Below are 13,461 nucleotides of genomic sequence, written 5' to 3' on the forward strand. Positions count from 1 at the left end.
CTCAGGACAGATACACCTTCCCCCCACCATGGCGTCATGACCTAAAACCAATTCAGACGTGTTTTTACAACTTTTTTAATATATATTTTTATAAACAGATCACGTGATAAAATAGCACAAGAAACACTTACCAAATATAAGGTTATATCTTCCGCATATACAGGAGAATGAGGTCGTATGTACAATAAGAAAATGATTTTAGGGGTTGGTTGGTTTTGTTTTCCTCTCTCCCCCTAATTTTTCCTCCTACAGTCGTTGGAAATATCACAGCTTCAGTTGCATTAATACTTTGGACAAATGGACAGCTGCCCCTCCCCACTAGGGAGCTGTGGGGAGGAGGGGCTGAAGAAACTGGCTCCTGACCACCTCAGCCCTGGAGCCTCTGGCCAGCGCTCCAGGGGCAGGGAAATCTTTGGGCTGTTGAACTGTTTCTCTTCAACAGCATCTCTCGCTCGCTCTTTCTCTCTCTCTCTCACTCTCTGGCTCTCTGGAAACTGGTTACTCTCTTCCAACCGGATGGGGGGTGGGGGGAGTGTCCCAAGATTGGATGTGGGTGCTGTATATCCTGGGGCTCAAGGTTGGGATGGAAAGGGGTCCCAGCCCCCTCCTCAGTAATTGCCAAGATGTGCCAGCACCCCTGGGACCTCCCAATATATTGGGATTGGACAGAACACGGTGAACCCATGTGGGCAGGTAGAAGTTTGGGAAGCTGGGGAGGGGGGTGAGGCTAGAAAGGAGCCCTCCCTCCTCTGGGTGTTGAGGGTGAGCTGGCCACTGGAAGATCGGAGCCGCTGGCTGGGGCCCCCTTTTCCAGCTTCCACCTGACGGATACCTGCCCTGGGTGAAGTGTGATGCTGAGGGGCCTGGGCCCAGCTGGCTACAGGGGCTGCGGGGCAGGGTCCACCCAGGACTGCTCCCAAGGCCTGCAGGCCCTGATGGTCGCTCCAGCTTCAGGTCTCTCAGGGTAGCTGTACCACCCCTGGGGTGAAGTGGACTGGAGCCAGCTGGGCTAATGTTGATTATGCCAGGGTCACTGTCAGCCCAGCGGTCCCTCTCCTAATCCAATTCTGCCCTAGCCTGGCCAGGGCCCAAGGACCTTAGGCCTGTGGATGGGGGTGGGGCGAGCACGGCCTGTCTCACACAGCGGCAAGGAAGAGGGGAGGTCGCTGGGGTCAGGCTGGTATGAGGTGGGGGAAGGGCGGGTGGGACTTGGGCTCCTGGGCGGGCCATGGCTTTGGCGGCAGCCTGTTTCCCCTCGTACCCCTCGGAGGGCTCCAGGCGCGGTGCAGTGGAAGATGCGCGAAGCCCTGGGGTCTCTTCCGGTCCCCTGTGTCCTGGGGGACCCAGCTCCCCTCAATCCCCCTGGGCCCTGCCAGGGGTGGGGGGGACAGCGGGGAGACAGAGCGGGGTGTGGCGGGGAAGGCGATAGGGGCGGCCGTCTGGCGAGCTCAAAGAGCCCGCAGGACCGAGCCCCAGCCCCCCGCACCCAGCGGGCGGGCAAACGATGGCGGCGGCTGTGGCGTGGTGGAGGGCGGGCGTGCAGTTGCGGGTGCGAGGGGCATGCACAAATTCCCCGAGGGTGCGTGCGTGCGCGGGGCTGGCCCGCCCACCGCCCTCCCTGCTCGAGGCGGGGCTGGGAGGAGAGCGAGGGGCCGAGAGGCGGGGAGGCCCCGCGCTACTCGACGACGAGGCAGCGGGGCAGGTGCTGCGAAAAGTACTTGAAGAGCTCGGGGGTAGCCCCAGGGCAGTTGGTCAGCTCCAGCTCCTCCAGCTCCTGCAGCTGCACCAGGCCCGACAGCCCTGTGGCGGTCAGCAGCGGGCAGCCTGCGTCGGGCGGGAGGCGGGGCGGCGGCTGAGTGGGCGCGGCCCGGCGGCTCTGGAGGGCAGGGCTGGGGGAGGGAGCTCGGGAGCCGGGCAGGACCGGGCCAGGCTAAACTTTGCCCGGCGTCTCCGCCTTCTGACTGGGACTTGGGACTCAGCGAGTCAGCACCAGGTATGGGTCTGCACAGGGGACCCGGCAGGGCTGGCGGAGTCGGACTAATGGGGGTGGGTGGTCACTGTCCAGGAGGGCGGCGGGGGGGGGGGGGTCTCACCTGCCAGAGACAAGAGACGCAAACTCCTCATGGCCAGGAGGTGCTTCAGCCCGAAGTCCTGCACCTGGGCGGGAAGGCGGGGCGAGTTAACTATTTCCGTTCGCGCCCCGAGGGAGCCCCACTCCTGGGGTCAGGCCATAGGGGGCAGGGGGTGGGTTCAAAACGGGGGTTCTCAGCTCCCCAAGGAGTCGGTGAGGCCCTGGGGACTCTGCGCTTCGCTTACGTCGGCCGCTTGGGTGTGGAGGGATCCCAGACTTCCTTACAGGATCTGAGCGGGCCGGGTGCAGGTCAGCGGCTTGTCTGGGTGGGGGCTTTCCCCGTGCCCCCCACCTCCCCTGCCTACTCCCCGATCTCTGGAGGCATGGAGGGCTGATACCTGGCAGCACCATCGCAGGTAGAGGCTGCGAAGGGACGACATGGTGGACAAATAGCTGAGGCCAGTGTCCGTAATGCGTACACACCTGTGGTCGCAACAGAAGGAGGCTGCCCACCTTCAAAACACCCGACCCCTTCCTCCTTTTCCCGAAGTGTCCCGGGCGTGAACTCCCCTCCTGCCCCAACATGCCCCGCCCTTTCCATAGCCCCGCCCCACCGAGGCTCCGCCCCCACCTGAACCCTCGGTGGTATTCCCTACTGGGGGGACACAGCTCAGCCCTGCTCTCGCGTTATAGCCCACACTAGGCAGACCTCTTATGAGGGCCCCTCCCCCCCCCTTGCTGCAGCCCTACTCTAGCTATAGGCCTGTCCACTAGTCCACTAGGCTCCCTGCTTAGAGGTCCGGCAGGCCTCGCTCAGCCCCGCCCTCCATGGCCCCGGGGTGGGGGACGCGCACACCTGTCCAGCACGAGCTCCTCCAGGCGGTGCAGGTCGCAGGCCACGTACTCGAGCGCCATGTCGGTGATGCGTGGGCACCACGATAGGTCGAGGCTGCGTAGCTTGCGCAGGTTCTCGGCCACAAGCTCGACACCATCGTCAGTGACCTTGGAGCAGCCAGAGAGGCTGAGTGCGGTGAGGTTGGGCAGGCTGTGCACCACGTTGACCACGCCGTGGTTGGTGATCTCCCAGCAGGAGAGCAGGCGCAGCGTGTGCGTGCTGTGGCCCTGGCGTGCCGTGAAGTAAGCCAGTGCTGTGTCCGTCACGTGGTAGGCCTGCAAGCTCAGCTCAGCCAGGTTGGGCAGCAGCTGAGAGATGGCCGCGATGGCGTCGTCGGCCACGTTGATGCAGTCGCTCACACTCAGCGAGGTGATGCGCGCGCTCAGGCTGGACCACAGCCCAGCTTCGGTGAAGTCGTTACAGCCTGACAGCTCGAGGCGCACCACGCCCTGCATCTGCTCCAGCATCACCTGAGGGCGGGCAGGCGCGGGGTCAGGAGGCCCCGACCTCCCCCTCGCCAGGGTGCAACCCTACCACATTTTCCCCAGACACGCCCCTTCCCCCAGGGCGTGGTGAGGATGGTAGGAGACAGGGCAGAAGGAGCCCGCCAAGGGGCAGTAAGCTGTGTTCTTGAGCGTGTATATGGTGTAAACATGCATCAAGCTGTATTCTGACAAGTGCACTTTACAGTGTGTTCGTTACACTTGAACAACATCTAAAAGAGGCAGGGCACAGGGGGCCTGGGAGTCCAGGGCCTGGCCAGAGCAGGTGCTCAGAGCCATAGGTGTTAATGATGTGATGTTAGAGTCCAGGTCCTGGGGAAGGGGCTGCCTCCACAGCTGCTCCTCTGACCTTTGCCCCTGTTCCTCCCACCTCCTCCAGCATCCTCCCTACCCAATGTGAGCTTCTTGGGCATGCATGGCCTCGCATTTAATTGACTGCTTTGCTGTTGCTGTCTTGCAATTCTTAGTCATCTTTGAACAAGGAACCCAAATTTTCATTTTAGTCCCCCAAATTATGTAGCCAGGCCTGCTCCCCCCACCCCAGAGCTACACTCCTCCTCAGGACACCGACCCCACCCTTGGCTGCTTTGCTGCTTGTGTGCCCAAGCTTCTTCCTACTCCCCCCACATGTGCTGAGTGGCTGCTGCCTGGCCCTGCCCCCCATCCCTGCCCTTCTGGGCCAGTGGTGGTGCGCACCTCCAGGCCGGCATCAGTGATGGTGGAGCGCTTGAGGCTCATGGCCTTGACACCCTTCTTGGAGAGGGCATAGTTGTCGATGAACTCACAGATGTCCAGGTCGGAGACACCGACCAGGCAGAAACCCTCAAAGCCACGTGCTGCGAAGCCCTGCAGGTTCACGAACTCCTTCTCACCTCCAGGCAGCACTGTGTAGAGCTCCTTGGCGTGCAGCACAGGCGTGAGGCCCGCCCAGAACTTGGGCTGGTAGAGCACACGCCTCCAGGCCTTGCACACCTGAGCCAGCACGCACCTCTCGCAAGCTGAGAAGTACCAGAAGAGGCCATTGAGGATCTTCTCGTCTGTGGCCAGTGGCGGCCGCTCTACCGGGGGCCCGGGCACTGGGGCTAAGGCTGGTCCACCAAGGGGGAGCCCTGCCTGGGGGCACAGGCCCCCGGCCAGAGCAGCCCGGGGCGGTGGGGCAGCCAGGCTGGGTGGTGGGAGGGTGGGTGGGGGTGGCTGGCAGGGGCGGTTCTTGGCAGCCGGCGTGCCCTTGGTGATGCTGGCTGTGCCCAGGCCGTTCGGCTGGCCTGGCAGCTTCACCAGGCCATTGCGAGGCAAGCATGGAGGCTTGGGGTCGCCGTCGACACCCGGGCTCGACATCTTCCTCGCTCGGTCTGCAGACAGGGTCCAGGAGAGGGTAGTGAGTCTGCTGCCAGGGCAGAACTGGACTCCTTTCCACACATGGTCGTCCCCTCCCATGCCATTCCCAGAACCACCCAACAGAAAGGATCTGAGTGTAAGTCCCTCCCTCCCTGACTGAGCAGTTACAGGAAGGCAGGGCTGGTCATGACCATGACACTCTTTGAGCACCTACTGTATGCACTGAGCTCAACCTCCACCCACTCACAGAGCTTTTCGATACCACTCACAGAGCTTTTCGAGACCTAGGTACAGATGACAGAACAGAGATGGAGGGACATTCGCCCATGACTGCTCCCTTTACCTTTGCTGCTCACCATCAATGTCTGCCAGGCCTGCCTCTGCTGGACAGGGGCTGGGGAACTGAGGGTTTGGGGTATTCCCTGGCCACTCCTCTATGGGGTGCCAGCGTAGCTGTCTGGAGTGGTTTGAGTACGCCATCTGAGACTCACACACCAGCCTCTGAGAATCTCAGTGGCTACAGGAGGTTCTGTGGCTCAGAATCTAACCAGAGAAAGGGCAGGTGTCTTCCCAGGGTGCTTACCGTGATGCCAGCACAGTGAGCCCTGCACACATACTGTTTCTTTAATCCTCCACTCAACCCACTGAGGACGATGATGTGATGACTGTACCCATTGTACAGATGAGGAAGTCATGGCTGAGGCAGCATGAGTTGCTTGCCTGAGGTCATAGTAAGTGGTGGAGCCAAGACATGGACACTGAGCTGGCTGTGGAAGGCTATGTGTAGGGAGCTTCCCACAGGGTGGGGGCTGAGACCAACCCCCAGCTCCCCTCCTCAGGCCTCCAAGGCTGTGAATGGGTGGCAGAGGGCACTGGGCACAGACGACCCTGGAGAGAAGGGGCAGCAGGACCCCCACAGTGCTACCATCTGTCCCACATTCCATATCTCCTGCCCATCCCCACCTCAGACATTCAGCAAGGAGGTAGCGTACCCAGTGGCTCACCCCACTCTGGCTATGAGGCTTTGGGGAGCCACTTCCTTCTCCAAACCTCACTTTCCTCACTTCAAAGCCTGGGAAGTGACGACACTGCCCCACGGGACAGCATGTGACAAGGACTACGTGCAGTGCCTGGCTCATAGTGAGCTTGCTGGCCCAAGGGTGAGTGGACAGGAGCCCCCAGGAGGGAGGGGAGCCAGTGGTCCTGCCCTGCTCTTCCCAGCACCACACCCTCCACTGGCGTCCAAGCCCTGGACAGGACAACACTTGCCAGTATTCCACATCTGGGGAGGGGGTGCATCCTGGGCTGGGTCCAAGGGTCTTACTGGAACATGTGGCCCTCATGGCTGCCAACCAGCTTTGGGTCCAAAGGCCTTCCTGCCCTGGTAGCCATGAACTTCCAGGCTGGCAGTCCACCCCAGGGCCTCCCTCCCCAGAGGAGGCTCCCACACCTTGGCTGCCCCTTCACTACAGCTCATGACCAGGTAGTAGCAGCCTCACACTGGCTGATACACGACATCCCTCACAACATTTGCTGAATGCCCACCGGGATAATTGTGTATTTCAACCTTACAGCAGCCTGGGTTGGGGGCACAGGGGAAAGCAGTACTGTTACCACCGTTTTCAGATTAGGAACCGGAGGTTCCCAGGAGGTACAGTTTGCCCACAGTGGCAGGGGTGGCCTGACATGAGGGCTGCCCAACATCGCTTAATGCCAGTACATAGGAGGGGACCATCCTGGGACAGCAGTGCCTCATGGAGGGACAGGATGAAGCCCACAATTGCCCCTGCCCCACTCCTGGGGCCAGTGGAGAGGCTATCCTGGCAACTCCCTCCTGTGGTTTGTGCTGGGTACAGAGGGGTAGCCCCAGCCTGAATACCTTCTGTGTCCCCAGAGCAGGGCACGCCGGCTTCCTGCAGAGAAGGCGCGGCCGGCCTGACGCCCAGCGGCAGCACCATGGACAGCGCCCCTCCAGCCGCCTCGCGCGGGCTAGGAGGCCAGGCCAGGCCCGGTCCGCTCCACCACGGACAGCGGCGGGGTTGGGTAGGGAGGGGTACGGCCCGGCAAACCCAGTTCAGCTGGAGCTGGGAGGGGCCCTGGAGGCTTGGGGTGTGGGGCGGGGGGAGGAGACGCCCGCTCGGCTAAGATCCGGAGGAGGAGGAGGCGGAGGCGGCACCAGGGGAGAAATAACTCAAGAGCAGTGCCGATTTAGGTTGAAAATTCTCCCAGCCATGGGTGTGCACGTGGACTGCCTGAGTTGGGGGGATCACGTGTATGCCCCGGGCATCTGCGGGGCTCCCTTCCCGTCCCCGACAGGAGCTCACATTTGCATACACCCACAGTCCCATCCCCACCCTCCAGACCTCAGGGTGGAACTGGCCCATGGAAAAGAGTCCACAGGAGGGAGGGACCATGCCAAAGATGGCCCTCAGCAGCCTGTGGGGAGTGTCCAAGGCCTGACTGCCCCTCATTGCACACCCTATCCCCAGCCAGAAGGCACTGGCCAGCCTGTTGGTCAGCACCACCCCCACGCCCTGGGTTGGAGCTGCCTTCCCACAGAGGCAGCCCTGCTGCTCCCCAACCTTGTCCATGGTCTTCCTGTGCTCCGGCTGCTCCTCATCCTTAAGCCTCTGACCCAGCCTGAGCCCTGGCTCTTTAGCTCAAAACTAGAAACAGCCACACCTTAGCCCAGGCATCAGGGCTTTGGGAGAATGCTCACTGTTCACTTCGGAAATGGGTCTGCCTGCCAGTTAGGCAAGAGGTCCCTGGGGGGCTGGGATGAGGTCCCCTCTGCCTGGCCCTGACCCTGGCCCCATCCCCCCAGCCAGACGGGTTGCAGAGCCTCCCACCTTCTTGGTACCTGCCCCCGCTGCACCCAGTGGGGCTAGGAGGACCTGCTTGGATTTTCCTGCCAGGATGGGGCAGGGGCAGCTGCCAGTCCACTGGGGACTACTTCCCCTTTAGGGATAAGCACCAGGAGCTAACGCCAGGAAAAGAGGCTTTTAAAATAAGATGGTCAGGCTGGCACTATTCTTAGCCTCAGCCCCTGGTGTGTTGTGTCTCTGTGTGGAGTGGAATTCTGGGGGAGGCCTCCTCCTGGGATAGGCTGCAGGGGCTCGAGGGTCCTGGGTTCACCCCAGGAGGAGGGAGGTGATGGTCACTACTTCAGTTGTCTTGTCCTCATCAGCCTGAGCCAGAGCTGGATCAGGGTGCCACTTAGGAGAGCTAACCATGCCTCTGTGTTTCCCCAGCAGACTCATGTGAAGCATGGGGGGGTCCCAGGGGTTCGCGGGAGGACTCCAGACCTTGGTGGCTTCCAGGCTAAGAGTCTGCAGATTGCCATGCTGGGGCTTCATAAGGAGCTGCCTCTTCTGCAAGTCAAGTCACTGGGCCCCGAGACCCAGCAAGTCCATCTCACAGCCTCACTTCTGGCCCCTTTCCAGTCCTGACCCTACAGTTCAGCCAGACCCTCTGGCCTGCATTCCTCCTCCCCTCCCCCTCTCTGCCTGGGCACATGCTGGTCCCCCCGCTTGCTCAGTAGGCCTCCCTGCTCCTTAACCCTGCCAGCTCCTTCTCTTCCATCCTTCAGTGTGAGCACTGCCCCTGCCTCTCCCTGGGGGACCCCCAGCACTGAGAAAGCATCTCCAGAGTCTCCGCCATCACATGGATTATCATCACTGTCTACCTGTCTGCCTCTCCTTGGCTGGGGACTCCTTGAGGACAGACAGCATGACTACTGAGTGGCCTCTGAGTGCTTGCTGAATGAAAAGAATGGCAGTCCATTTATCAGGGTCATGCAGAAAGGGGTGCAGCTGACAGAGGCCCAGGAGGCGGGATGGAAGGCAGTCAGTGGAAGAGCTGTAGCTCAGCTTGTCAGTCCCGGTTGTGACAGAGGCCAGTGTCCACAGGGGAGGGAGGGGTTGGTGCCAGAGTCCCTGAGAAGGCTCCCAAGACCCTGGGGCTTGGGGTGGGCCTTGCCGTTATTCAGACCTTTGGGAAGAGGACGGCTCATTCTCCTTTTTGACAGAGTCCCCCCCTTGAGAGCTGCAGAGTTAAGGAAGCTGGCTGCCTGTTCCCCATAATCTGGCCAGACCCAGGGGGCAGGGGACAGGAAGCACCAGAGGGGAGGGAAGCCTGGTTCTGCTTTGCTCTTCCCAGCACCACGTGCCCCACCCCCCACCCATTGCTGGTCTGAGCCCATCAAACACTGCCTGACCACAAGTGGGGAGAGAGAGGCTCAGAGAGTGAATTTTCAGAAGTTGTACAAAGCTGGGATTTGACCCCAAGACTCAGGCCAGGCATGGTGGTCCAGAGGGCAATCCCGGGCCCCCACCAACCTGCTGCTACCTCCTTTCTCTGCTCTGTTCTGCTTCAGTCCCTGTGCCCTCCCAGCCTGGGTCCCTCGGCTGGGGTCTCTCCCAGCGTGCCCCTGTCATGCCCCTGCTCTTCTTCCAGAGGCTGCAAGCTGATGTCAACCACTGGGACACTCTTCTTTTAGATTGCTCATGCCCAGGAAACGCCCCACTCCTCATGGCCCTAAGCTCAGAGGTCTCTTCCTCCATCCCTGATGCCCCCATGTAATGCAGTATGCTCTGGATGCTGGGGGGGCCCGGCCCCAGTAGAACCTGCACTGACCAGTTCTCCCTGCCAGCTGAAGACCATGGAGCTGGGCAGGGCATTGGTAGCCAGAAAAACTCACATCAGGTCGATCTGCAGTGGTGGCCCCAGGGGCTGGGGTGACAACTAGGATAGTTTGGGATTGGGGACACAGCGCAGGCTGACAAATTCCATGACAAGCCCTGTGACTCAGGCACATTCACATCCCTGCCACTTTGCACACGTCCTAGCAGCAGCGCTCCCCTCCCGCCCCCAGCTCGGAGATGCTTCTGGGGTGCGGGCTGCCCCACCCGTGCACTGGGAGCTCTGGGAAGGGAGCACGTGGGCCTCAGGAGAGACCTGAGTCGGTGCTCAGCAGACCAAGTCCTGAGGCCAAACTCAGGGCAGCTCAGCCATGTGGGGCCGGGTGCCTCGGGGGTGGGTGTTGGGCTTCAGTCCTCATCTTGGCTTCTCTGAAGGACCTGAGCCCCACAGGGCCTAGGCCTGGGGCATCTAGTGCCTCAAACACTGCCAAGGGAAGGAATGTGGCCTGAGCCCACCCTCTGCAGCTGGTCTGGCTAAGGCTCCTCCCGGGCCACTGGTAGGGAAGGTTCTGGGCCACCCACTTACCCCATAGTGCTTCATTTGCTGCCACCGTCGCTCTTCCCCTGAGCCAGCCCTCTGAGACACAGCAGCAAGCTCCCACGTGTGACAAGATGGGGGCTGTGGACAGCTGACAGTGCCAGCCAAGGAACCCCTTCCCCGACCTCTAGGTGAGGTGTCTCCCTGTCTGAGAAAGCCTTCCTGAGGCCCAGCTGTCTTGAGTGTCCCAGGTGCCCTGACCTCGGGGCCACTTGTTTCCTTCTGAGCAGTGGGAAACAGGACTCATGCAAGTGCCCTGGAAGCGGGTGTGAGCTGCAGGGTGGCATCTGTCCCATGAACCTCCCCAGCGTTAGAGGCGCCCATAGGCCTCCCAAGGCGAGGGGTGGTAGAGGTGGGGGAGCCAGGCCAGGCCGTGGACGCGGCAGGCACTGGGCCAGATGAATCCTGGGGTCCCTGAGGGCTGAACAGCCCTCCCTGCTCTGCCAGTGTTTATGACTGGGGCTTGAATTTCCCTCCTCCCCAGACAGCACTCGGTCCAGCCCTGTGGCCACCTCCTGCCAAGCCAGTGGGTCTCCATCAGGCCTCTGCCCTGGCCTGTGGGACCCCAAACCTCTCAGGGTCCTGACCCAGCTCAGGCCTTCTGCTCCAAGGCTGCTGTCCAGTATCCCTCAAAGGAGTCTGCTGGAAGAAAGGGCCCCATGCCCCATCTGGCCCCAGGGAGGCCTGAGCTGACCCTGGTCAGTGGGCCCTCGGAGGCGGCAGGTGAAGCAGCATCTGCCATCTGCTCTCTCCGTGGAGGGAAGGCTTCCTGTGCAGAGGCTGGGAGGGGCTGGAGGAGTGGCCAGTGGGCTGTGGGTTTTCTGATGCTCCAACAACCAGGCCTTCTCTCCTTCTGGGGTCAAGGGTGGGGACTCTCCCCACCCACTCAAACTCCCAGAAGGACAAGACCCTCCTCCAGCAGTCTCAGGGTGCCCAGTTCTCCTTCTGGGGCCCTTCAGCCTTGGACATCGCCCAACCCCTCCTCCAGAGCCAGGCACGTGGCCAGCCCCCTCCCTTCGCCTCGTCTTCCCACTGTGGCAGCTCCAAACAGGGCCAGGTTCAGGTGTCCAGAGGCAGATCAGCCACCGGGCCACGCGTTCACAAGCTCCTCCTGGAGTGTAATTGTATATAACACCTGTCTCACAGGCGCAGGGGCTCATGGTGCTGGGGTGGGGAGCCCAGAGTGCAGTGGAGCCCAGGACTTCACCCAGCCAACCCAACTGGGGACCTGCAATTCGGCTTCCACAGGGGAACAGCACAGTGGCACCGACCCCCAGCCTCGGTCCAGTCGCCATGGGGATCGGGCCTCGACCAGGCCAGCCACTGGGGTGAAGGGCTGCGGGAAGGCCTGGCAGGGCTGGAGGCCCAGCTGCAGCAGCCAGGGAAGGGGCTGCGGTTACGTAAGCCCTCCGGGGGTGGCGGCGGCGCTGTCCCAAGCCCCCTCCCCGCCTCGTCCTCATTGTGGCCTCCGCGGTGTTGTGGCCTGCCCCCTCCCCGTCCTGTAAGCCTGGCCCGGCACACACACCTTACCTGGGCCCGGGCTCCTGGCTCATGCCACGCTGTCCACCGGGCGTCCTCCCGTCATGGGGAGCCCGGCATGGGCACCGGCGAAGCGGGGAGGCGGCCGAGGTGCTGGTCTGGCAGTCAGGGCCCGGCCGCGCCCCGCGCCCGGCCTGGCCGGGCCCCCTCTGCCGCGCCTCGAGAGGAGCTCCCGGGTGGGAGAGGATCGGCCGCCCCGAGCCTCCCACCGGGGAGGCTGAGGCTGTACCCAGATAAATAAGGCCGCTTTGCAGGGAGCCGGGCGGGCGCCTCCTCCCTCCCCTCGCCCTCCTCCCCCCCGCCCTCCTCCTCCCCGCCCTCCTCCTCTGCCCTCCTCCCCGCGCTCCTCCCCGGCCGCCGGCGGCGCCGAGCGCGCCCCCCGCCCGGCCTTAAGCGCCGCTCCCTCGCGCGCCCCCGGCGCCGGTAGCCAATCCGGGTTGGCGAGCCCGGGCGGGGGCGCTGAGGATGCTGAGCCCCGCCCCGCCCCGCCGCGCCCTACCGCGCGCACAGCGCGCTCCCGCGGCGGCGCGCGCGGGCACGCGCCATCCCGGCCCTCACCCCCGCTTCCCCTCGCCACGGGCGCCCGCACAATAACAAACCCTGGCGCACGGCGGGGCGGGGAGGGGAGAGGAGGGCAGGGGAGGGCGGGAGAGGGAGGAAGGCGAGGGAAGGGCTGGGCGCGCAAAGGGAGAGCCGGGTGGAGCGAGCCCTGCCTTTTGCGGAGCTGTGGGGACCCCGAATCCTGCGGGGCGGAGAGGACTCGAGCTCTTGGGCGCCGGCCGTCCGACCCTACCCCTCCCGGCCCCTCTTGCGGAGCCGGTGGCCAGGCACCCTGCGCGGCCCTCGCATCTCCCGCGCACCTGCGGGGTGCCAGGCCCAGGAACCTCCCTCAGTGAGGAGCGCAATTGCACACCCGCAGAGCCGAGAAACAAGAGGCCAGTAGATCATTTCAGAGAGTGACGAGTGCGGTGAACGTTCAAGAGGGCCACGTGATGGTGACCGCGCGAGGGTGGTGGTGGGAGTGGGGCTCCTGAGAACAAGACGCTTAAACTGAGTCTCCCAAGGGTGAGAGGGCAGACGAAGTTGTTCAGGAAGGGATATGCAAAGGTCCTGGAGGCCGCGGTGGTGGTAGCTTTATAGGGCAGGTTAGGGTCGGGGGGAGCGGTGGGGCCTGGCGGGAGGGTGTGGAGGGCTCTGTCTGGGCCACTGGGGATGCCAGGCCTCCCAGCAAGCTCAGGGCAGAGGACAGAGGCTAATATTGCCCATCCTGGGACCTCCTGGGAGTGGAGATGGCAGAAGGACCAGGTGCAGGGAGAGCAAAGCTGGGTTTTCACACCAGGGAAAGAGCCTCAGGGCAGAGAGGCAGCCCCCTGAGAGTCTTAACAGAAAATGAAACCAGCTGTTGTTGGCAACATTTTGACAGGAAGCGGGACCCAGTGGGGCTGGTGTGAGGTGAGGGCAGTGGAGGGGGAGCAGGCTGGCCTGTCCCTGGCTGGTTTGGGGGGTGCCACTCTGGCTGTGTGTGGGACGCTGGCGGGGGTGAAGGCAGCTGTTCTGTGTGGCAGGGACTGAAGAGTCACCATCCTGCTGACAGTGATCAAAGGGGGAGGCTTGGTGGGACAGGCAGGGGGTGCGTGATGACTTCAGGGTGACCGGGAGAGTGTTGTCTGACCCATCGGGTCACGTCTAGTGTGCGCTCAGCCTCCACGCCGTGAGAGCAGGCGTGGGTCGGCATGGACCCCGATGTGGACAGTGCCCTGACTGGTAGGCAGGACTTCACTTTGCACTTTGAGGGGCTCTTGCCCCTCAGCAGGTGCCAGGGCCCCAGGCAGAGAGCAAGTTATGCCCTCAAAGGGGCCCGAGAGGCCACCTGCCTT

General features: G+C 62.8%; 1 protein-coding gene across 2 annotated transcripts; it reads right to left on the reverse strand.

Annotated features, from left to right (window-relative positions):
* Positions 1–58: 58 nt before the first annotated feature.
* Positions 59–11,705, reverse strand: FBXL16 (F-box and leucine rich repeat protein 16). 2 transcript variants are annotated; one of them, XM_082359917.1, is made up of 6 exons: positions 11,576–11,705; positions 4,166–4,821; positions 2,928–3,436; positions 2,470–2,554; positions 2,094–2,157; positions 59–1,824 (listed from the first exon to the last, which is right to left on the reverse strand). In XM_082359917.1, exons 2-6 carry the CDS (start codon positions 4,805–4,807, stop codon positions 1,676–1,678), a joined length of 1,449 nt encoding a protein of 482 aa, XP_082216043.1. In that variant the 5' UTR covers positions 4,808–4,821; positions 11,576–11,705; the 3' UTR covers positions 59–1,675. The 2 variants fall into 2 exon arrangements, with proteins under 2 accessions (XP_082216043.1, XP_082216044.1); XM_082359918.1 differs by lacking the exon at positions 2,470–2,554 and having other exon boundaries at positions 1,739–1,824.
* Between the last annotated feature and the right edge of the window lie 1,756 nt (positions 11,706–13,461).

This window comes from Balaenoptera borealis (assembly GCF_965194805.1).
Source record: "Balaenoptera borealis genome assembly, chromosome: 16".
NCBI classification, from domain to species: Eukaryota; Metazoa; Chordata; class Mammalia; order Artiodactyla; family Balaenopteridae; genus Balaenoptera; species Balaenoptera borealis.